Raw genomic sequence first — 24,259 nt, forward strand, 5'->3', positions numbered from 1 at the left:
CAAAAATAAAAAATATTCTTTACTATTTGTGTTGAGTAGATTTATCATAAGGGTTAGTTAAAATAAAACAGGCATATTTGATCATTTATGTTGAATAAATCAGATCAGGGCACAGGCAGAAATGATAGATCCACAGTCTAGAACAAGGCATTTAACCTTTCTCTCCTTGTTTTCATTGTAGGGAATCAAACAGATTTAATCACTTCAGCAGTTTTGAACTAAACATATCTCAGAAAGCTTTGAAAAGAAAACTAGTTGTTTTATAAATGATAGCTTATTTTTTAATTTTCATACTGTTCTATTAATACACTGTTATATATTAAAAGTCTAAAATCAGCTTGATGCAAATAAACTTGTAGTAAAGTTATACTCTTAAATGTGGCCAGGTTTCTGGTTTCACCCAGTTCTTGATAACTAATTCTGTTTATTTAAGTATCTTTGTTAAGTAGACATGAAATAGGACTGGTGAGGAAGTTTCTGACTGGAGTGTCAGACACAATCAATGGTTTTCAGCATTTTCAATTCATAGCTAACTTCCCGTGCTAGAACCTGCAACCTATTCAGTTCAGTTCAGTTCACTCAGTCGTGTCCGACTCTGTGACCCCATGAACCATAGCACACCAGGCCTCCCTGTCCATCACCGACTCTTGGAGTTTATTCAAACTCGTGTCCATTGAGTCGGTGATGCCATCTAACCATCTCATCCTCTGTTGTCCCCTTCTCCTCCTGCCTTCAATCCTTCCCAACATCAGGGTCTTTTCAAATCTTTTTGTTTGGAAAAAGCTTATTTACTATAGTAGAAGCATAATGGTTGAAGCACAGTATATTGAGTCTTATTTTCTTTTTAACTGAATGTGACGTTGATCAGAATTTTCTGATTTCTGACAGTTTCTCTGGGGTGATATATAAGATACGCTCATAAGTGAAGTGTGAACATGTGGCAATGAAATCAGAAAATTTATTGTGGTGATTAGTACAGTTCTGGGAATTTCCAGAGGAATTCCATTTCAGTGAATTATCTGATTTGGGCACTGAGAAATAACCTAATTGGAGGGAGAAAAACATGGACTTTTTAGCATAAAAATCCACCAGCACAGACTCTGAATCATTCTTGTACTGCGTTTAATTGGTGAGTCAGATGAAATGCATTGCTTTCAGTAAATAAATTTCCCACAATTGGAAACAGCTGTTTTTATTGTGGAACCAGTTTTTATCTCAGCATTCAGCTCATTCAGAAGAAGCTTCCGGGATTCTTATGGTCTGTGAACCATAGCAAAGGATTCACAACTTGAATCTGGAAACAAGAAGACTTGATCAGAGATTTCCACATCGTTGATATTTTATGTTCATATTCTTCTCCTATGGCATCCATTTTAGTTATAACCAGTTTTGATTCAGTCCTATTTAACAAACATAACCAGTAGTCTTGACTTATAAATAATAGAAGAAGAGGAATTTCTTAGAATTTGGGGACATGCTTAAGTTTTGGTGGGAAGGAGCAATTTAAATTTTAGAAATTACTTTTAAATGTGTTATTTAAAAATAAATTTATAGTGTCTATGAACTGATTACTGCACAGTGTCCGAGTCTAGCGTGGTTAATCTGTTTTTCCATAGTTGACCCAAACATACGTATAGCATTAGAAACCCGAAACAGCTCATTTAAACCATCCCCTAGTTACTGGGGATTATAGTGCTGAACTCTCAGCAGAGTATAACCAAAACTCATACTGTGTTGTTGTTAAAGTTTTAATAGTAGATTTAGACTAAAGAAATGCCTGTTTTATCCAACCAGCTGTCAGTTTCATTCACTGTGTTCTTTTGCCAGCTTACATTTTAGCCTAGGACACTCAAGGCTTCAGTGAAGTAATTACATTGACACTTTATTCCAGTGTTCTGTGATGCCTTCCACCTCTCCTGCACACTGTTACCAGTAGGAATTTTTTCTATTTATGCAGATATCTTTGTCTGTATGACTCTGTCCTCACACCCAGGCATCTGTAAATGTAGTTATTTCTTTTTTATCTTAGATTTGTTTCAGTTTGTCCTCTGTAGACATCAGTCAAGATCTCTTGTGACCAGTCAACTTGAGAACAGCTTTTTGGTTTCCGCATGTTTTTGTGTATAATATAAAGATTTCCAGGTTCTTAATCCCTTTTAAATGTAGGTATGTTCTTTTTGCTTTCTTAAGTTTCAACATTCTTATCCATGGTTTCATCTTATGACTTTGCTATAAAAGTACCATCTCTTTTCCTTTTTTGTCTAATTTGGCACAGATGTTTCCCCCAAACCTGTCTCTGTCTTTAAAAGTTCATCCAATAATGGTCAAATAAAAACCCAGAGATTCCACAGTCAAAACCACTTGCAAGGCTCCCTCACATTTCCAAGGGTTTTTTAAATTCTTAATTTCTTATTATTATCCCAATTAATAGTATTGTCTCTCTTCAGTTTCCCTCCTTAGTTAGTAGTCCACCTTCTTTTTTACATGAATGTCTCAATGAAGGAAAATAATTTACTTGTAGTTTTTACCTTACATTTATGTTAAATTCCAGTTCTATTTACATACTACTTTTGTGATTTATCTTTAATTTCTCTTTCCTTCATTTATATGTATAGAATTCCTAAATATATTTCTGAAGCTGTTATCTGAGTGATGAGACACTCAGTAGGGTTTCTACCAAATAGTGAATTGAGGAGTTCCCATTAGTATTCTGTGCTTCTGAAGTAATGAAAAATGAGAACTCATTTCCATGAGAATTCTCCGATATTTAGAAGTATATGTGTTCCCCATGTGTATTCTTTGAGGAAGTATCAGATTTTCATGAATTGGAATACAAACATACCTCCTGTCTTGTGAGGAGTGGAGAGTCTTCACTTATCCCTCCAGGCAGATCTAAAATGACCGCTGATGGTACGGCCATACCACCCTGAATGTGCCCAATCTCATCTCATCATAAAATGACCACTGATGACACATGAACAAATATTCATCACAGGATGGAGATGATAACAGGGCAATAACTCCTTTAAGGAATCAGCCATGATTTAGAAGAACCAAAGAGCCAAACAACAGAAGCAGAAAACTACTTTCTCCACTGGTACAGAGCTGAACAGAGAACCAAACACTTTCTGGTTCTGACTCATCCTTTGAGTACATTGTATTTTATTGATATAATCCCAAACCTGGAGAAGCTGTGATGAAGAGTCAGTGAATTAGGAGATACACTTCAGAGGAGCTTTTTCCAACCTTATGATTACCTACCAGCCCTGGAGTTACCTATCTTAATAGTACTTCTTAATTAGAAGTACTTATTTTACTAGTACTTCTTTATGTTTAAGATAGATGCTTGACATTCTCGAATAGTTCTGGTTCCTAATTGGATGCAAGGCTCTGTCCCTCTTTAATTTTAATATTGAGTGTTTGTCTATGCATATCAATGACATTATTAAGTATTTAGAGTCTAAAAGTTCTATGATAAATCTAAGGAGCCAATTAATATAACATCTGTTATTGTAAAGTTAAAAAATAAAATAAAAATAAATAAAAAAACAAATGTCAAAAAAAAAAAATCTGTCAAAGCCTTCTGAGTTTTTTACATTATGTCATTTTGGAACTCAAAACAACCATGTCAGTTAAAAATGCTTTATTAAGTGCACATTCCAGTATGTTTACTTGCCTAGAACTTATTTTTCAATTCATAGCAGTGCCAGGAGTCAAACTCAGGATACTGCGCTCTATAGTTCATGTGCTTAACACTGCTACACTCCACTCTGCATTGCATTCTGAAGCGGAAGTATGTTGGTCTCTTGAAATGAGCATACTCATTCTCTGGGCATTGTCTTGTTCTCCCCTATCCACCCAATTGCATAATGGCACTTATAAAACATTGTGTTTCTGGTAGTATTAGAGAACATGTTTTATGATTTCTGTTATTAGGCCAGTTTTAACATGCTTTTGAAAGTCTTTAACAGGTTATTTAGCTCTTTCGTGTAAGTTTATATCATCATTTTCTAGTCTTAAACTTGATTGCTTTACATCGTTAGTTAATGTTTTTTTCCCTCAGGTATCCTCACCCTCCTCCTCTTACTCCTCCTGTAAGCAATGTTTTTAAGTGAAATAAAGGTCTAGATCAGCTAATTATCAAGCCCTAGAGATCTGTATCTTCAGGGATACAACTTTATTCCCCCTTAGATATGAAAAATTGTGAAGAACAGCTCTACTGTGTATGAACAGGGAATTCAGACTTTTTAAAATAAAAAATGAGGATCTTCCTGAATGAAGTTTTATTCGTTTCCTATTACATCCTAAGAATAGGCTGCTGGCCTCCATTACTTTCAGGAAATGAAAAATGGCTCCGAAGCTAAGTGAGCTAAGCCATCTCTCTCTCAATTGTTTCAGTTTCTCAGGAATTGCTGTACAAAGCTGCCAATAACGGTCTCCGGGGATCTGACCCCCATTCCACCTCCCACTGCCTCCTCTGCAGCTCCAGATGCCACCAAAAGAAGGAGCTTTGAAGAAAGTGCCTGTACCCTCTTTTACCCTGAGGTGGGTGAGGCCAGGCAGGGTGATTCTCAGGATATCCTGATGATCAAAGGTATAGTTGAAGCCTTCATCAAGACTTTCTTGAAGATGACCAAGAAATTTGGGAAACGTGGCCAAATAGCCTAGAAACTGAAGACGGAGCTCAAGAATGGATGGCTCAAATGCCACCTGAAGTGTAATACATGATAACATACAAGACCCTAAATAAGCTCCTTGAGGGCAGAAACTATTACACTGTTTTTACTGTCTCTCCCTCACCCACCTCCACAACGTCTAGCATAGTGCCAAACATATAAACTATACTCAATAAATGTAAGTTTATAACAGAGAGAAGACTTGATAAAAAGTGCTCTCCAATCCCTTCTTTCCCTAGTGCTTAATCTAAGATTGCCCATTCATCAGGAGAATAATGATAAAGAGAGTTCAGTGATGTCTCAAGCTTCTTGGCCACTGTTGTCTTCTGTCTTGGCTGTGTGTCTGAGTAGGAAATATATCTGTCCTGTCCAGCATAGGAATTTTTCAGTATTAATGCTTAAACTTATGTCTTCACTGATGCCTGGGCTTTTACTTCTTAGATATTTTATTGTGATAGTTTAGCTCTTTAATGGAAATCTTATCTGAACCACATTGTAGCGGGATTTATTGTTGGTTTTTAAAAATCCCTTTGTATCTGTTTTTAAGATTCAACAATAAATAGTCTTGCTCCTTAATTATAGCTTACAGTAGTCATCACTGTGTTTCCAAAATGGGATATTCTATCGTAACATCAATTTCCCCCAAATGTAACTTGTTATTCTTGAATGGCAACACATAATCTTATATCTCACCAGAGCAATGCTAAAAAAGCCTGCTTGAAAGAATATTTATAGTGATGTGATTTAAGACACTGAGTGATTAAAACAAAGTTCATGGTTTACTATTTTTCTTCCAGAAACAGAAATATTAGAAACTTAGCTCCAGTGAATTCTTCTATTTTCAAGTTGTCCTGTTTGTCAGTCAGTCATTTAGTCATTTCAGTAAGGAGTTAACTCTGATTTAGAAACAGATCTTTAAAAAAAAATCTCATCTTCAGATATTTAATTTCTTGTACCTTTTGAGCCTCCAGTTATGTGTAAGACTTTGTTTTTTCAAGTTAAAAGTGAACATTTCAGACCGCTACTAGTTTTTTGACAAATAGTTGCTCAATATGTATTCTCAACAAGTGGCTTTTTCAGGGTATAAGAAGTCCAGTATCAGAACCAAGTATATTTTACTCAGGAAAATAATCTTTCCTGAATGACATACTTTCTCTTGAGTAAGAGTTTTGTAAATTATGCTGCATTTATTTGAGGTTTTTGAGAAGAGTATGAGCCTTTTTTTTCTTTGAAGGAAATGGAGTTTCTTTATCTTCATGAACTTTTATGTGTATAACCAAGGGACCTTAAGTGTAAGTAATAAAGGAGGTTTAGTCTGTTGCATAGATAATCACAAATTCCCTCTGAATGATCTCTCTGGATTATGTGGCGTGTGTGGATTTGAGGTTCAGCTTTTAATTTTCATCTCTGATTCTATTAAGTAAAATGCTCAGGTTGGACCTGCTTTTCTCGCATCAGTTGTTCCTAATTAATTGCATTGTAGTTTTGTCAGTTTATATGATGAATTTGAATCAATAATCAGGAACAGAGTTGATCAGATTATTGCTAGTGATTTTTATCAATAGATATCTTAATAATATGTTTGATAGTGGTAATACATAAAAACTAAATTATATATTTTTTCATCCTTCCACTATAACTAGTTTTTCCTCTGTTAATGTAAATTATGTATATGAGACCTGTGAAATTCTGTGCACAACATCCAGTGTGATTTCTCCTTCAAGTAATGTACTCTTACTGTCAGCTTTAAAGTCGTATTATTACAGAGAATTGCAGTGGCAACAGCTAAAATATTACAGTTCTAACACAGAATGGTTTCACATTATTTCTGGACTTGGATTTTCCTATGATTTCTGTCTTTTCCTGTCTCTCCAGGTTCCCAGCCAGCCTCAGATAAGTCTTCCCAGCGACCATCAGAGAGCACAAACTGTAGCCCTGCACGAAAGAGATCTTCATCTGAGAGTACTTCTTCAACAGGTAAGGGCTATTGTTTTAATAGACTCTTAAGATAATTTCCCATCTGTTACTTGTGAACAGATTTGGAAAATATATATATATATTTTTCCTTTTTTGGCCTCGCCTTGCTGTGTAGCTTGGGAGATCTCAGTTTCCTGACCAGGGATTGAACCTCTAAGCCAAATCATAACCGCTAGACCACCAGGGAACTCCCTTACAATAGATTTACACTATAGACTACAATTTAAATTGCCTTGGAGTATAATACTATAGAAAAAACAAGTAAATGGTCCTGCAATATGAGAATAATAATGTATATTGAAAAAACAGGGCTTCTTTGGTGGCTCAGATGGTAAAGAATCCGCCTGCAAATGCAGGAGACCCGTGTTCGATCCCTTGGTTGGGAAGATCCCTTTGAGAAGGGAATGGCTACCCAGTCCAGTATTCTTGCCTAAGTTTAAAAAATTAGCCTGTCTGGCTAGTCCATGGGACCACAAAGAGTCAGATACAGCTGAGCGACTTAGCACCCACACATTGAAACAATAAAACAGTAGTCCCCTTTTACCCCTTTTATGTCCAATTAAGCATACTCCATGAGATACAGTGATTTTATTTTTTTCTTCCAGTTTTATTGAGATATAATATGCTCTGTATAAAGTGTACAGCCTAATGATTTTACTTACTTATATCATGAAAAAGTCACCACAATAAGTTTAGTGAACATCCATCATCTCAAACAGATACAAAATAAGAGACACATTTTTTCCTTGTGATGATAACTCTTAGGATTTACTGTCTTAACAACTTTAATATATAACATACAGCAGTGCTAATTTTACTTATGTTGTATATTGCATCCTTAGTATTTATCTTATAACTGAAAGTTTGTAGAGGTATAGTGATTTTGATGTAGTTTAAAGGGATAATTCAAAATGAATAGTTACAAAGATAGGCAGACACAAAAATAGAGATTTTGAAAGTTGAATTGAGATAATGGGGTATGTAATATAATGGGGACTGTAGATTGGAGCTATCTAATAAAGACTTAGATATATATAAAGTTGTCTAGTACAGTGATAGTTTCCAGTAGCATTTATACATCTTTGAGATTTGTGAAACAATTTGAGGTTGTAAGAAGAACCTCTATTAATGTTTATTTCAAATCAACTGTTAAAAGTTGTCATTTATGTATTTTAATATATATAACCTCTTCATGGGGCTTCACTAGTGGCTCAGACAGTGAAGAATCTGCCTGTAATGTGGGAGACCTGAGTTTAGTCCCTGGGTTAGGAAGATCCCCTGGAGAAGGGCATGGCAGCCCATTCCAGTATTCTTGACTGGAGAATTCCACAGACAGAGGGGCCTGGCAGGCTATAGTCTGTGGGATCTCAGAGAGTCAGACATGACTGAGCAACTAACACTATACTAACCTCTTCATACAGTATAACATATCTGTATACTTTATACAATATACAGATTGTGCTCTCAGTTTTCTTCTTACTGATAGTATGTGTGTTTACCAAAAAAAAAAAAAAACAGAGAATGATAATTGTCTTCTACCTTTTTAGAGGATTGGAGAGTAGGAAATGATGGAGTTTTTTTTTTTAATTAATTTATAAGTCGGAGGATAATTGCCTTACTATGTTGTGTTAGTTTCTGCTGTACAATGACATGAATCAACTGTAAGTATACACGTATCCCCTCTCTCTTGAGCTTCCCTCCTACCCATCCCCCATCCCTCCCCTTTAGGTCATCTCGAGCACCATGCTGAGCTCCCTGTGCTATACAGCAGCTTCCCACGATTTTACGCATGGTAGTATATATACATCAATGCTACTCTCTCAATTTGTCCCACTTTCTGTCACCCGCTCTGTCCACAAGTCCATTCTCTAAATTTGCATCTCTATTAGTAGGAAATCATTTTTAATTTATCAGTATTATCAGGCAAAATGGGGAGTGATAGTTTCATTCCCAGCAATGGGAGTTATATATGTAAAGCGGAGAGCAGTAACTTTAAAAAATTAAGGAGCCAGTGTGGTTGGAGTAAAGACAGCAACTGAATATGAAGCTGGAAAGGTATGTGAGGACCAGTCATGTAGAGTCTTATTGATAACACTTAGAAGCCTTTGAAAGTTTTAGCAAGGAAGTGACATATTATTTCTTAGCTTTCTGTCCATGTGGTTTTGCTTAGCAGATCATTTAATGACCTTTGATTGTGGTGTATGGTCGTGTCCAACTCTTTATGACCCTGTGGACTGTAGCCCGCCAGGCTTTTCTGTCCATGGGACTCTCCAGGGAAGAATATGGAGTGGGTTGCCATTTCCTTCTCCAGGGATCTTCCCAACCCAGGGATTGAACCTGCATCTCCTCTGTCTCCTGCACTGGCAGGCGAATTCTTTACCACTAGCGCCAACATCAGAAAATTTAATTTCTTCATCAGCATAAGGCCTCACTGTCAAATTATATCAATATGGTATTTAATTTTTATTTGATTATTATCTTCACCATATTTGAAATTTTTATTAGTACCATAGTGCCAAAGATACAGTGGAGTTGAAATAGCAATGATAGTTTTGTCTCATAGTACTTTGTGGTTTATACTACTTTGGGGAGACTTTTAAACTCTTTCACAATGCGTGACTACTTTTGATGGTATCAGCCTAGATCAGGGTTCAGCAAACCACAGCCTATGGACTAAGTGTTGTCCAGAGCATCTTTATTGTTCAGTCTTCAAGCTAAGAATTGATTTTACATTTTTAAAGGATTTTTTTTATTTTCTTAAAGGGAAAAAAAAAAGTATAATATGTGCAAGAAATTGTATGTGTCCTCAAAAGTCTTAAAATATTTACTATCTTTTTAAAGAAGAGGTTTGCCAACTCCCAAAGAAAAAAATGAGTTAGATTTCAATAAGAGACACACCTATGAAGAAAATCACCAAAATGTTTTATTTTAGTAAATAATACTTATTTAGGGTTACTATATGTACAGAGCACTGGGGATACAAGCATGAATAAAATAAGGTTCCTGCCCTCAAGGATTCAGACGTATTCACCAATTAAAAAGTTAAATTTTATAACAGGCCGGTATACAAAATGTTATGACACACAGAGGCACTCAACTACTAACCACTGACATACTGAAAATGTGACCTATATGCTACTATAATTTGAGTAGACGAGTGGGACAAGGACATGAAGTTGAGAAAGTAATAATGGATTTTATTAGATACGGTGTATTTTCTTATTTGACAGAATTGAGATTTTATTATAGATGCAGTTGGGAGCTATCAAAGGATTTTGAACAAGGAAAAGTATTTGATGTATCATATCAACCAGAATAAGCTAACTTTTGCAGTGCTAAAAAAAAAAAAACCAGAATTTCAGTGACTTAAAACAACAAAGACAGGAGAAGGAAATGGCAACCCACTCCAGTAGTCTTGCCTGGAGAATCCCACGGACAAAGGAGCTGGGCTGGGCTACAGTCCATGGGGTCGCAGAGTCGGACACAACTGAGCGACTAACACACACATATCAGCCCTTTTATCACTGATACTGAAATAGCTCTGAACTGTTAACGAGAAGAAAATGACACGTGTGGACTGGGGTCTTCGCCTGCGCCCCCGGCCTGAGGAATTGAGGGGCTGTCGCTGCGCCCCAGCTGCTCTTCAAGACGCTGACGGGACGGAGGAGTGAAATGCCGCCTTTCCTTCCTCTGCCCTCCCCCCTAGACGGCGCCAGAACCGCCGTCAGAAACCCTCCTCTCGTCTGTGTGTGCGTCATGAATTACGTGCTGGTCGGTATGGAAGCAGCTGTGTTTTAAGAAGTTGGACTTTGGCGAGTGCTTCCGGCTCTCCAGCACCAACTCCGTCTCAGGAGACCCAGGCGACTCTCCAGAGCGCCCAGTGGGCGGGGACGATGCCACAGGCTGAGCGAGGCTGGCCCCATGCCCCGTCCAGGGCTCCCTATGCCCCTTCATTCCACCGTAACCCGACAGTAAGGTAACAGCCGTAACAGCCGGAAGCCAGAGGCCTCAAGGGAGGTCACTCACCACAAGAAAAGGTTGAGGTGCCTCAGGCGTCTGCCTGGTCTCTGCTCACCTCCTTCCACATGGAAGCGGGGCTACAGGGAGAAAGCGCTAAGATTTTGTTAAAGAAAAAATAAACTGTTGGATTTGTCACCTCCAAAAAAAAAAAAAAAACAACAAAGACATTTTTTGTTCATGCTGTTTGACCATGATGGTTCTGCTCCATGTTATCTTCTCTCTAGTATCGAGTCTGATGGAGCAGCTTCTATCTGTCTGGAGTGTTACTTGTCTTATGAAAAAGAGTGAAGGACCATAGTGATGCACTAAATAGCTCTTAAAAGTTCTGTCCAGAGGTAATATACATTACTTCTCACATTTTAGTGCCAAAGCAAGTCACATGATTAAGTCTTATGTCAAAGAAGTATGGGAAGTATAATCCTACCAAGGGAGGAGCAAGCAGATATTTATGAATAATAATATAATGTGCCACATGTGCATTTTAGAAAAATGCATAACATTACAGTATGGAAAATGGACTGTTGCTTGAGAAGTGTGTAGAGACAGCAGATAATGGCTTTAGGTTTGGATATATTAAACTGTCTTTGGGTTATTGAGATAGAAATGTTAGCCATTTGGAAGGTGTGGTTTATAGTTTATGATGCCTGTGGTAGAGATACGGATCTAGCAGTGTGTATATAAACTTGAATCTGGCAGTGAATGAGGTTGCCCAGAGAGAAAGTGTAATTTGAAAAGATGACAGAGTTGGAGGTTTAAGATACGTTAGATTTGAGAAGAAAGTAGATTAAAAGATGTCAGTGAATGCCATAAAATTTTAAATAGTTTTTTTAATATAAAAAGTAAAGAGTACATGTCATAGAAGCCTCTTAATGTCAGATGTTATACGGAAGTCAAGAAAGGTGTAGACAGAAAGTGTAAAATGATTGGGGAACGGATTTTTTGAAAAACAGATGTAAAGTTAGAGCAGTTTGGAGGCTTTAGGTGAGGAAAGGAGACTATTAGAATTCAGGTTACACTGAAATAAATTAGAGCTCTTTATTTCCACCAGTGTGGTAGATTAGATGTGCAGAGTAAACAATCTTCTTGATGCCTGAAACTAAATACAATGTGGGAAACATTTCTTAATACCTTGCTGAATTTTGAAATAAGTAAATAGAAAACCAGAAATGTCCAGAAAGCTTGATTCAACAAAAACAAATAGCATTAGAGGTCTTTGACACCTGCTTGAGTCCTAGTGATATTGAGCCTGCTTATTGGAACACATTCAGTTGATAAGAGACAAAGCGCAAAGCCTAGGACTCTAGCAGACAGAGGTTTCCATCAGATTTCCCTTCATGAATGTGTAACACCCTAATGGTGACTCCAGTGCAAGAGCAGATAGAAACAAATCTATCACAGAAGTTGGATCCTTATTTCAGTTTTAGCTTTGGGTGAAGCAGAAGAAAGAGTTCCTGAACACAAGCTCACACTCACCTTCTGTGTCTTGTGCAGATGTATATTGCCTGTGAGACAAAGAAAAATATGAATAAAATTTTGTTGTAGATTGGTAGTGCCTCCAGTTGCCTTGCAGAGCCAAAGGAAAATTTAATTTCTCTTCATTGTAAAGCTGAGTTTCTTTTTTGATTAGGTATCCTTGATCTTGGTTTACCTGGTATTTGCATTTACTCTAGCAACACAGGAATGCCAGCCTTTATCTTTGAATTGAAAGGCAGATGAATCAACCAGAACTATGTATATTCAATTTGTCCAACTTAACATTTTAAAAAGGAAGACAGCAAAATTGAAACACTTAACAATGTATCATTATAGCATTTGGCATCAATCAAAAATTAATAGACATGCCAAGAAGCAAGAAAATATGACTAAATGAAACATGGAATAATAGTGGGAACTGGCACAGAAATAGTATGTGATGGAATTAACAGACAAATATATTAAAATAGCTATCTTTGAGGATTTAAAGGAAAACATGAATATAGTGAATAGTGAATATGGAAACTATTTTAAAAATCTAGGGTTAACTTCTTTAGATGATAAATATCTGAAATGAAAATTTCACTGAATGGGACAACAGTAGATAGACACTCCAGAAGAAAAATTCTTTGAACTTGAAGCAATACTATTAAAATCTATCTAAAATGAAGTGTAGGGACTTCCCTTGTTGTCCAGTAGTTAAGAACACACCCTCCCAATGCAGGGGACGCAGATTGGATCCCTGGTCGGGGAACTAAGATTTCACATGCCTTGTGGCAACTAAGCCCATGCATTGCAGTTAGAGAAAGCCCACATGCCATGACAAAGACCCAGCACGGCCAAAAATTTTTTTTAAATAATAAAAATGAAGTGTAAATGTGGGGTAAGAAGACTGATATAAAATGAACGCGGTTTTATTAACTTGTACAATATCAGGAAGGCCAACATACATAGGATCTGAGTCTTACAAGGAGGGAGTTAGGAATAAAAATCATTTGAAAAATAATCTTCCATAATTAATTAATAGTTTAATGAACGTTGTAAACCCATAGGTCCATGAAGTTCCACAAATCCTAACCAGGAAGATAATGCAATGATGTCTTTAAAATGCTGACAGGGAAAAAAAAAGTATCAGTTTAAAATTCTTGAACCAGAAAAATACCCTTCACAGATGAAGGCAAAATAAACATAATCAGAAAAACAACTTAAAAGATTTGTTGTCAGCAGGTTTACAGTACTAGAAATGTTCTTCACACAGAAAAGTCATGCTAGTTGGAAACATGGCTTTACCAAAGAATCGAAGCATTCCAGGAATTGTCAATAAGTAAATAGACAACACCCTGTTCTCGTATTCTTTTGACATTCATGTGAAATTATACCAAGCTTTTATCATATTCTGGGCTGTAAAGCTTCTTAATAAACTTTAAAAGATTGAAATCATATAGAATATATTTTAAGAACGCAGTGAAATTGAATTAGAATTCAGTAACACAAATAACTTGTGTTACTAAGTAACACAAGGTATCTTGACATCCCCCCCAAAACGTGAAAATTTAGCAACACATCTCTTTTTTTAAAAAAATTATGTATGTATTTATGACTGTGCTGTGTCTTTGTTGCTTCATGAGCTTTTTCTGTAGTTGCGTCAGCTGGGGCCACTCTCTCGTTGCAGTGCACAGGTTTCTCATCGCTTCTCTTGTTGTGGAGAATGAATTCTAGGACCCAGGCTTCAGTAGTTGTGGTTCATGAGCTCGGTATTTGAGGCACATGGCTTAGTTACTCTGCATTGTGTGGAATCTTCCTGGACTGGGGATCAAACCCATGTCTCTTGCATTGCCAGGTGGATTATTTACCACTGAGCCACCAGGGAAGCCCAACAACACACTTCTAAATACCGCATAAGTCAAAGAGGAAAGCACAGATAGAATTTTTTTTAATTTGTTTAAATATTTTATTTGTTTTGTTTATTTGTTTGACTATGATTGGTCTTTGTTGCTGCACAAAGGTTTCTGTAGTTTTAGTGAGCAGGGACTACTCTTCACTGTGCTGCGTGAGCTTTTCTTGGCAGTGACTTCTGTTGTTGTAGAGCACAGGCTGTAGGTGGGTACATTTCAGTAGTTCGATTCATAGGCTTAGTTACCCCCTCGCCATGTGGAATCTTTCCAGACCAAGGATCAAACCTATGTCTCCTGCATTCAGAGGCAGATTCTTATCTACTGTACCACCAGGGAAGTCCAGAAATATCTTTTAAATTGAATAAAAATGATAATACATAAAAATTTACAGGGTATAGCTAAGTCTGTGTTCTTAGCTTTATAGAGTTACATTATAAAATAATAAAGGTCTAGGTCAGTAGCCCAAACTCTCACCTGTAGGAAGCTAAAGACTATACAGCAAGTTAAACCCAAGTTAGGCAGAAGAAAATTTGACAAATACAAGAGTAAAAATAAATAGCATAGAAAAATTGCTGAAAGCTTATACTGGTTTACTGAAAAAATTCTTTTTTAATTTATTTTTTTATTGAAGGATAATTGCTTTACAGAATTTTGTTGTTTTCTGTCAAACCTCAACGTGAATTAGCCATGAAAGTGAAAGTGAAGTCGCTCAGTCATGTCTGACTCTTTGCGACCCCATGGACTGTAGCCTACCAGGCTCCTCCGTCCATGGGATTCTCCAGGCAAGAATACTGGAGTGGGTTACCATTTCCTTCTCCAGGGGATCTTCCCAACCCAGGGATCGAACGCGTGTCTCCTGCATTCCAGGCAGACACTTTAACCTCTGAGCCACCAGGGAAGCCCAAAAGGTATACATCTATCCACTCCCTTTTTTTTTTTTTGATGTATTATTGTTTTAAATGACAATAAAGTAAGAAAGAAATAGTACAAACAGCTTACTTTGGAAAATGTTAGACCACACAGAGAGAGTGGGACATATTGCACAAATTATTTATTTACCTTAATTTAGAGCAAAATGAATTTTGTACAAGTGTAAATTATATTATCTCAGAAGAGGTAACTCTCAAAGGTGTTTTTATTAGAATATTAAAAGAAAAGTTTGCATTGATATGTTGTAAAACTCCTTTTCAAACTAACAACAAAGCTTTTAAGAGTTGTAATAGAAAAAAAAATATCAACAGAAGTTCAATATGTTTCCATGCTACATATTAACAACAATGCCTAACACTCAGAGGTGATGCAAGGGAGAAGAGGAAAGGCAATTGAATTGGTGGAGAACACCCACAGAATTCCCAAAGCACACCTGATTAGCCAAGACAAACATTTTAGACAGAGCAAAGGTAAATGATACCTAAGGCATGGTTTCCATGATTAAGTTCCACTTTTAAGGAGTTGCTGGAGTTGTTCATTTAATTAATTTCTTGTTGAAGTGCATGCATTAAATGCCTTCAAGGATCCAAAAAGTCTGCAATATTTTTGTATCATCCTTTCTCTATAAACATTCTTTTTTGTGTGTGTGTGTGTAATGAAGTTTTACTAAAGTATAAAGGAGATAGAGAAAGCTTCTGACATAGGCATCAGAAGGGGGTAGAAAGTACCCGTATCCACTCCCTTTTGAACCTCCTTCCCATCTCCACATGCTGGCCTGTGAGGAGAGAGGCTGTGGTGATGGCTCCACCCCCTACACATGACTCAGCAGTATCGCCTGGCTTCCTTGGCTGCCTGCTGTCCTCCACAGGCGTTTCCCACCACAGTCTCCTCACTCACAGCAGCCCTCACCCTGGGATTGGTCCACAATCCCTAAACTCCAGCTCCCAGGTGCTGCACTTTCCAGGGGACCTGCTTCCCTGTCCAGGGTATGTATGGCTGCAGCAAGGACTGTCTGAGTCTCATTCCACAGGTGTGAATGAGAATAGCCACAGATCAGCTGTTCCACTCCCAGCTTTAAATGTTTCTCTTCTGACTCAGACAGTTGCCCTAATGTGGGGATCAGACCCCTGCTTCAGTTCCCCCACACACCAAGGGGACCTCCAGTCCTACTAACATTCCTGTTTTTTCCCCTAGTTCCTTCTTCCTCCTACTGAGTTTTGCATGGTTCTGTATATTCTTTTCCTTTGGTCAGGTACTCTTGTAGCTGGTGTTCTGCATGCCCTTCTGTGTCTGAAGGTGTATTCCTTATCTGAAAATTTTTTTAAAGGTGTGAACTCTAGCCAAAAGGATTAAGAAAAAAGAAACTGAATTAACAGTATCAAGAATGAAAGGATATCACTGCAATTACTACATACCACAGGAGGCTAATAAGGGAGCGTAATGAGCAGTTTTTTGCCAATAAATTTGATAAAAAGAGAAAAAACATTTACAAACTCAAGAACAAATAGCCTAAATAGCCTCGTATCTATTTAATAAATTCCACCTATAGTTTAAAACCTTTCTGTAATGAAAATTCAAAGCCCAAATAGTTTTAATCATGAACATGCAAAGAAAAGAAGAATACTAATTATACAAAAACTATTCCAGAAAGTAGAAACATTTTCCCAATGCATTTTATGAGGCCACCATCACCCTGATTCTGAAACCAAGCAACACACACATTACCAGAAAACACAGAGTAGTATTGTTCCTATGCATGAATGCAAATGATACAAAATGTTATCAAATTGAATTCAATATGTTGAATGCTTAGCATACCACGTCCACGTGAGTTTATTCCAGAAACACAGGATTGGATTAACATTAGAAAATCCCTTATGAAATTAACAGTAAGTGAGAAAATTACAATTTTCTAAGTACCTAAAGAGAAAACATTTGACAAAATCTGACATCCATTTAAAAAGAAAAGCACCAATTCTTTCACATATTAATCAAACTAACAAAAATTAAACACAAAGAAAAGCTGTTAAAAGCAGCAAGGGAAAAGCAACAAGTAATATACAGGGGAAACCCCATACAGTTAATAGCTGGTCTTTCAACAGAAACTCTACAGGCCAGATGGGAATGGCAGGATATATTTAAAGTAATGAAAAGGAAAAATCTACAACCAAGATCTTGGATCTCATTCAGAATTGATGGAGAAATCAACAGCTTTACAGACAAACAAAAGTAAGGAGAATTTAGCACCACCAAACCAGCTGTACAACAAATGTTTCTCTAGGCAGGAAACACAAGAGAAGGAAAAGGCCTACAAACTCAAAACAATCAAGAAAATGCCAGTAGGGACATATATAGCAATAATTACCTTAAGAAGAAATAAACAAGATGAAAAGACAGCAGTAAGAATGGGAGAAAATAATTGCAAATGAAGCAACTAACATAGGATTAATCTCCAGAATACACAAGCAGCTCAACATCATGAAATCAACCCAATCAAAAAATGGACAGAAGACCTACTAAACAGACATTTCTCTGAAGAAGGCATTCAGATGGCTAATAAACACATGAAAAAACATTCAACATCTTGCATTAGAGAAATGGAAATCAGAACTACAATGAGGTATCCCCTCACACCAGTTAGAATGGCTGGCCATCATCAAAAAATCTACAAACAGTAAATGCTAGAGAGGATGTAGAGAAAAGGGAGCCCTCTTGCACTGTTGGTAGAAATGTAAATTGATACAGACAATATGGAGAACATTATGGAGATTTCTTACAAACTAGGAACAAAAGTAACATATGACCCACTACTGAGCATATATGCTGAAACAGGTTATATATGTATAATTGAAAAAGACAGATATGCCCACAATGTCCATTTCAGCACTGTTTACAATAGCCAGGACATGGAAGCAACCTAGATGCCCATCAAGAGATGAATGGATAAAAAAGATGTGGTACATATATACAATGGAATATTACTCAGACATAAAAAGCAATGAATTTGAGTCAGTTCTAGTAAGGGGATGAACCTAGAGCCTCTTATACCCAGTGAAGTCAGAGAAAAATAAATATCATTTATTAATGCATATATATAGAATCTAGAAAAATGGTACTGATGAGCCTATTTGCAGGACAGAAATAGAGACTTAGACATAAAGAACATACTTATGGACACAGAGGGGGAAGGAGAGAGTGGGATGAATTGAAAAAGAGTATCACTGAAATATATACAATACCATATATAAAATAGATAGCTAATGGGGAGTTGCAGTATAGCGTAGGGAGCTCATCCTGGTACTCTGTGACAATCTAGTAAGCTGGGATGTGGCGGAAGGTAGGAGGGAGTTTTAAGAGGGAGGGGACATGTGTATACCTATAGCTGATTCATGTTGAAGTGTGGCAGAAACCAATACAACATTGTATAGCAATTATTCTCCAATTAAAAATAAATTTTTAAAAACTGCCCCCCCCCAAAACCCCAATTCTTAGAAATAAAAGGCATACAGGTAAGACAGGAAGAAGAAAAAAATTATATTTACAGATAATTTGATCCATAGGAAGATTTCTAAGAAGTCTGTCAGAAAAAAGCTACTGCACCTAGAAAATGAGTTTAAGAAAGGTATATAAGCGGAACATAAAATATATTTCTGCATACCAGCAATGAATAATTAGTAATTGAAATGTAAGCAAAATACCGTTTACAATTGTATTAAAAGTTATAAATATACAAGATCTAGATGATAAAAAGTATGAAGCATTATTGACAAAGGTTAAAAGATTAAACAGATATTCTAGATTAATCATTTGCTTGGAGGAATCAGTATTGTTAAAATGTCACTTCTGTCAAAATTAATTGATAGATTTAATGGAATTTCAATCAGAATTCCAGCTGGCTTTTTAAAATATGAAGTTCCAAACTCTATAATTTATATAGATACATAAAATATCTTAAAAAGTAAAACATGTATGCTCTTCTTGAGAACAAAATTAGAAGACTTCTACTGACTGATACAAAGACGTACTATAAATTACTCAAGACTGTTTTTGGTGAAAGGATATATAGATCTTTCAGTGCAACAGAATAGACACTAGAAAAACAGACATTCCCGTAGATTTTTAAATTGATTTTCTGCACATATACTGTATTTTTGTGGACCAGGGATAATCTTTTGTACCAAATGGTGTTGGAACTGCTGGATATACTTACGGAAAAAAAAAAAAAAAAACTTATACCATATGTAGAATTTAACTTGAAATAGAATATATACCTGTCTGTAGTTTCTCAAACTATAGAACTTTCAGAAGTACACTTAGTAGGAAATCTTTATGACCTTGGGATATTCAAAGATTTCTTAAGTAGGATAAAAAGCACGAACTGTTAAAGCAAAAAAAAAAAAATTAGATAAATTGAGCTTCATCAGCTTTTCAAACTTTTGCTCTTCTAAAGACATTAAGAAAATGAAAAAACACAGAAGTAAAAAGAATTTGTAACTATGCATGGTAATGGTGATCATTTTGCAGTATATACAAATATCAAATCATTATTACTGTTGTACATGTGGAACTAATATATGTCCTATGTCAATTATATCTCAGTAAAACTTTAAAAAAAATAAAACAGAACAAACCAGTGAAGGTACCCAATAAAAATAATGGGGAAATTTTTTGAATAGCATCATTTCAAAAGACTGCTTATGAGTTGCAGTGAAGTACATGAAAATACTTCATGAGCCACAAGGCTCTGCTCGTGACTCAGATGGTAAAGAATCCACCTGCAATGTGGGAGACCTGGGTTGATCCCTGGTTTGGGAAGATCACCTGGAGCAGGGAATGGCAACCCACTCCAGTATTCTTCCTGGAGAATCCCCATGGACAGAGGAGCCTGGCAGGCTGCAGTCCATGGGGTCACAAAGAGTTGGACACGACTAAGTGACTAAGCACACGTGAAACTATGCTCACTTATTAGAAAAATGCAATTAAATTCTTAATGAGATATTGTTTCATATATATTAGATTGACTAAAGTTAAAAGGAGCTTCCCTGGTACCTCAGTTGGTAACGAATCTGCCTGCAGTACAGGAGACCCAGGTTCGATCCCAAGGTTGGCAAGACCCCTGGAGAAGAGAATGGCAAGCCACTCCAGTATTCTTGCCTGGAGAATTCCATGGACAGAGGAGCCTGGTGAGCTACAGTCTATGGGGTCAGAAAGAAAAAGATCTTAATGACCCAGTTAACCATGATGGTGTGGTCACCCTTGTTGTAGAACTATGATTCTGCATGCCATGCAGTGTGGCCAGAAATAAAATATAGCACGCCCAGCATAATGTCCTAGATGGAGCAGACTGCAAAAACAAACAAAAAAAAGAGAGGTAGGATTTCCCTGAGTCCCTCTGCAAATGCAGGAAACAAAGGTTCAATTCCTGATCTGGGAAGACTCCACATTTCACAAGGTAGCTAAACCCATGCACCACAACTACTGGACTCATGCTCTGGAACCCACAAGTCACAAGTACTGAGTTCACATGCTGCAACTTCTGAAGCCCAGCTTCTAAAGGTTGTGTCCTGCAACAAGAGAAACCATGGCAGTGAGAAGGCTGAGCACTGTAACAAAGAGTAGGTTCCCCTCGCCACAACTAGAGAAAGCCCTTGAAAAGTAACAAAGACTCAGCACAGCCAAAAAGTAAATTAAGAAAAGTTAAGGGAAAAAAACAACAGAGATTTGGCAGACTAGAATTTGGTAAGATGGAATTAATTTAGAAAGTAAGGTGTGAGGTAACCCTAGGTGAGTGGCTCCGGAATGAAATTCCAAACAGTATACCCATTTTAAGACTCTGTTTTAAATTTATTCTTAAGAATGAAAAACCTTTGGTATTTCTGGGCAGTTGATGATAGGAAAGAGGAGACAAAAATAATTTTCAGAATTTTGAACCCAGGATTTATTCTTACACTTTCTTGCAATGTGGAAGCTGGGTTCCAAGGGCATCTGTCCTGAGAGAAACCCAGGTGAAAGCTGTGTTTCCTTTTCTAGCATAACCTTAGAAATCACCACATTCATATTTCCATCAAATTCTTTTTTCTAGAAACAACTCACTAAGGGTAGCTCATATTCATGGGAGGGGAATTAGATACTCTCACTTGGTATGAGAAGCATTAGAGGAGTTGTATACATGTTTTAGTAGCCCTGCAAGCAGTTTAGGGCAGGGAGATAAGATTAGCTTGGTCTTGAGTAGTTGTAGTAGTATGAAGAAAAGTAGATAGGGCCAAGAAATCAAACTAACATAAGACAAAAATTTATGGCTTGTGGGGAGAATAAATTAGATTATTTTGTCTTGAGCGTAAATCAAATGATTCCAGCCACATGATTGGTTCTCAGTACATATAATCTTGAATAGTTGGCTTTATGGTATCATTTACCGAAAAAAGTAATCAGGAGGATTACTTTGAAACTATGAGAATAAGCATTTTCCCAGTGGGAAAGTAGGTCTAAAAGGTAAATGACAAGTATTAGGGATTAAGGATCTCTAAAGTTAGTTCAGTCACAAGTAATTGGAAGGTAATCAAAGTATGTTATCATAAAAACAGTGGAGGCAAGATTTTAAACAGTGGTGATATTAAAATATATCTGAAAGTAGGAAGCTTCCCCAAAGCTCTTAGATAGTCTCATCCACCAGATAGAGGGCAGTCAGACGAAGCAAGAAGAACTGAATCCGGCAACTCCAAAACAAAAACAACAGTTACAGAAAGTTAAAATGAAAAGACAGAGAATTTTGTCCCAGATGAAGAACCATGATAAAACCCTAGAAAAACAGCTAATGAAGTGAAGATAGGCAACCCTTCCAGAAAAGGAGTCAGAATAATGATAATGGAGGTGATCCAGGACCTCGGAGGGAAAAAAAGGAGGAGAAATGTTTAACAAAGACCTAGAAGAACTATAGAACAAACAAACAGAGATGAACAATACATAGGAAGGAATCAGTAACAGAATAATTGAAGCAGAAGAACAAATAAGTGACCTGGAAGACAGAATGGTAGAAACCAGTGCCACAAAACAGAATATAAGAAAAGGAATAAAGAGAAATGAAGATAACCTAAGACCTCTGTGACAAAATTAAGTTCACCAATATTTGCATTATAGGGGTCCTTGAAGGGGAGAAGAGAGAAAGGACCCAAGAAAATATTTGAAGAGACATAAATAGACATTTTTCTAAAGAAGACATACACATGGCCAAGAAGCTCATGGAAAAGTGCTCAACATCCCTAAGTATTAGAGAAATACAAATCAAAACTACAGCAGTCAGAATGATCATCATCAACAAATCTATAAACAATAAATGCTGGAGACAGTCTGGAGAGAAAGGAACCCACCTGCAGTGTTGCTGGGAATGAAAATTGGTACAGCCACTGTGGAGAACAGTATGGAGGTTCCTTAAGAAAACTAAAAATAGAACTGCACTATGACCCTGGAATCCCACTTCTGGTCATATACCCAGAGAAAAACATTGTCCAAAAGGACACACACACTCCAGTGTTCTTTGCAGCACTGTTTACAGTAGCCAAGACATGGAAGCAATCTAAATGTCCACCAACAGAGAAATCAATAAAGAAGATGTACATATATACAATGGAATATCACTCAACCATTACAGAGAATGAAATAATGTCATTTGCAGCAACATGGATGGACCTAGAGGTTGTCATACAGAGAGACATTAAATCAGAAGGAGAATTATCATATGACATTCCTTATATATGAAATCTTAAAAGAAATGATTGTAAGAAATGAACTTAACAGAACTCACAGACATAGAGAAAGAACTTATGGTTGGGGGGCTTATGACTGGGGAAAGAGATAGTTTGGGAGTTTGAAATGGACACACACTGCTGTATTTTGAATGGATGACCAACAAGGACCTACTGTATAGCGAACAAGTGAGTGAGGTAGTGTGTGTTAGTTGCTCAGTCATGTCCAGCTCTTTGCAACCCCATGGACTTGCTTGCCAGGCTTCTCTGTCCATGGCATTCTCCAGGCAAGAATACTGGAGTGAGTTGCCATGTCTTTCTCCAGGGAATCTTCCCAACCCAGGAGTCAAACTTGGGTCTCCTGTATTGCAAGCAGATTCTTTACCATTTGAGCCACGAGGGAGGCCCGTGTAGCACGTGGAACTCTGCTTAAAGTTATGTGGCTGTGTGGGGAGTTCGGGGGAGAATGGATACACGTATATGTATGGCTGAGTCCCTTTACTGTTTAGCTGAAACTGTGACAATGTTAATCGGCTGTACCCTAATAGAAAATAAAAAGTTTTCTAAAAAAGAAAAAATACAGCTAAAAGTTTGAAATTTTAAAAATACTGAATTTAAATGAGACAATTGGATATATTTGAAGGAAGATGTTGGTAATTTGAGAAAAATTTTCTTGTAGTCTGATGAGATTGTAATCTAGAGTGGCTAGAATTTGTAAAGGAATAACTAAAATGATATCACATTTTAAAGTCATATAGATTAGAAATCTATTGATTAACTTTGAAGAAGTATAACTGGTGATCACTTATAGTAAACTAGGCATCTTGGGAAGTGACCTATTATTTTTATAACATTGTAAAACTAATACAGCTTGCCAGAGGAAGTTGAAAATGTCCCACATTATTTATAGTCTTAAAAAGTTGCTATAGACACCAAACAAATACCACCAAATCGTTGGGATCACTAAGGTAAGGTTTATCTAAGACCATTTGTTTTTTGTTTTTGCTTTTTATTGTATATTTCAGACATACAACAAAGTGATTCGGTTAAGCTGGTAATCCCAAACTCCTAATTTATTCCTCCTCCCCACTTTGGTAACCATAAGCTTATTTTAGAGGTAAGACAACTTGTTTTCAAATCTTACCATCAACATGTATTCTTTCTGAAATAGTTTATCAAGGTGTTTTCTATCGTAATTTTAAACCTTTTCCCAAGAAGAGAATTTCTTTCATTCCTTTGCCCTTTTAAAACATTGTCAGAAAAAACACTGAACTGCCTAGGTGGCGCTAATGGTAAAGAATCCACCTGCCAATGCAAGAGGCACAAGAGTCTTGGGTTCAATCCCTGGATCAAGAACATCCATCCTCTCAATGAGTAATTGGCAACCCACTCCAGTATTCTTGCCTGGAAGATCCCATGGACAGAGGAGCCTGACAGGCTATATAGTCCATGGGGTCACAAAGAGTTTGGACACAACTGAGCACACACTGTTGTATTATAGAAACATCGTATGTATTTAAAGTTTAGTTCTTTCTTCAATATTTAG

General features: G+C 36.9%; 1 protein-coding gene across 8 annotated transcripts in view; it reads left to right on the top strand.

Moving 5' to 3' along the window:
• The window catches only part of ASH1L (ash1 (absent, small, or homeotic)-like (Drosophila)), a 210,193-nt gene that overhangs the window by 76,824 nt on the left and 109,110 nt on the right, over positions 1-24,259 (top strand). For all 8 annotated transcript variants that reach the window (XR_825127.1, XM_010838279.1, XM_010838278.1 and 5 more), the window contains one exon: positions 6,552-6,653. Coding sequence is in view for 7 of the 8 variants with exons in the window: in XM_010838279.1 (XP_010836581.1) it covers positions 6,552-6,653 (102 nt within the window). In the remaining variant the exon portion in view is untranslated. The remainder of the gene's footprint in view (positions 1-6,551; positions 6,654-24,259) is intronic.

Source organism: Bison bison, unplaced genomic scaffold (genome assembly GCF_000754665.1).
Source record: "Bison bison bison isolate TAMUID 2011002044 unplaced genomic scaffold, Bison_UMD1.0 scf7180017864093, whole genome shotgun sequence".
Taxonomy (NCBI): Eukaryota; Metazoa; Chordata; class Mammalia; order Artiodactyla; family Bovidae; genus Bison; species Bison bison.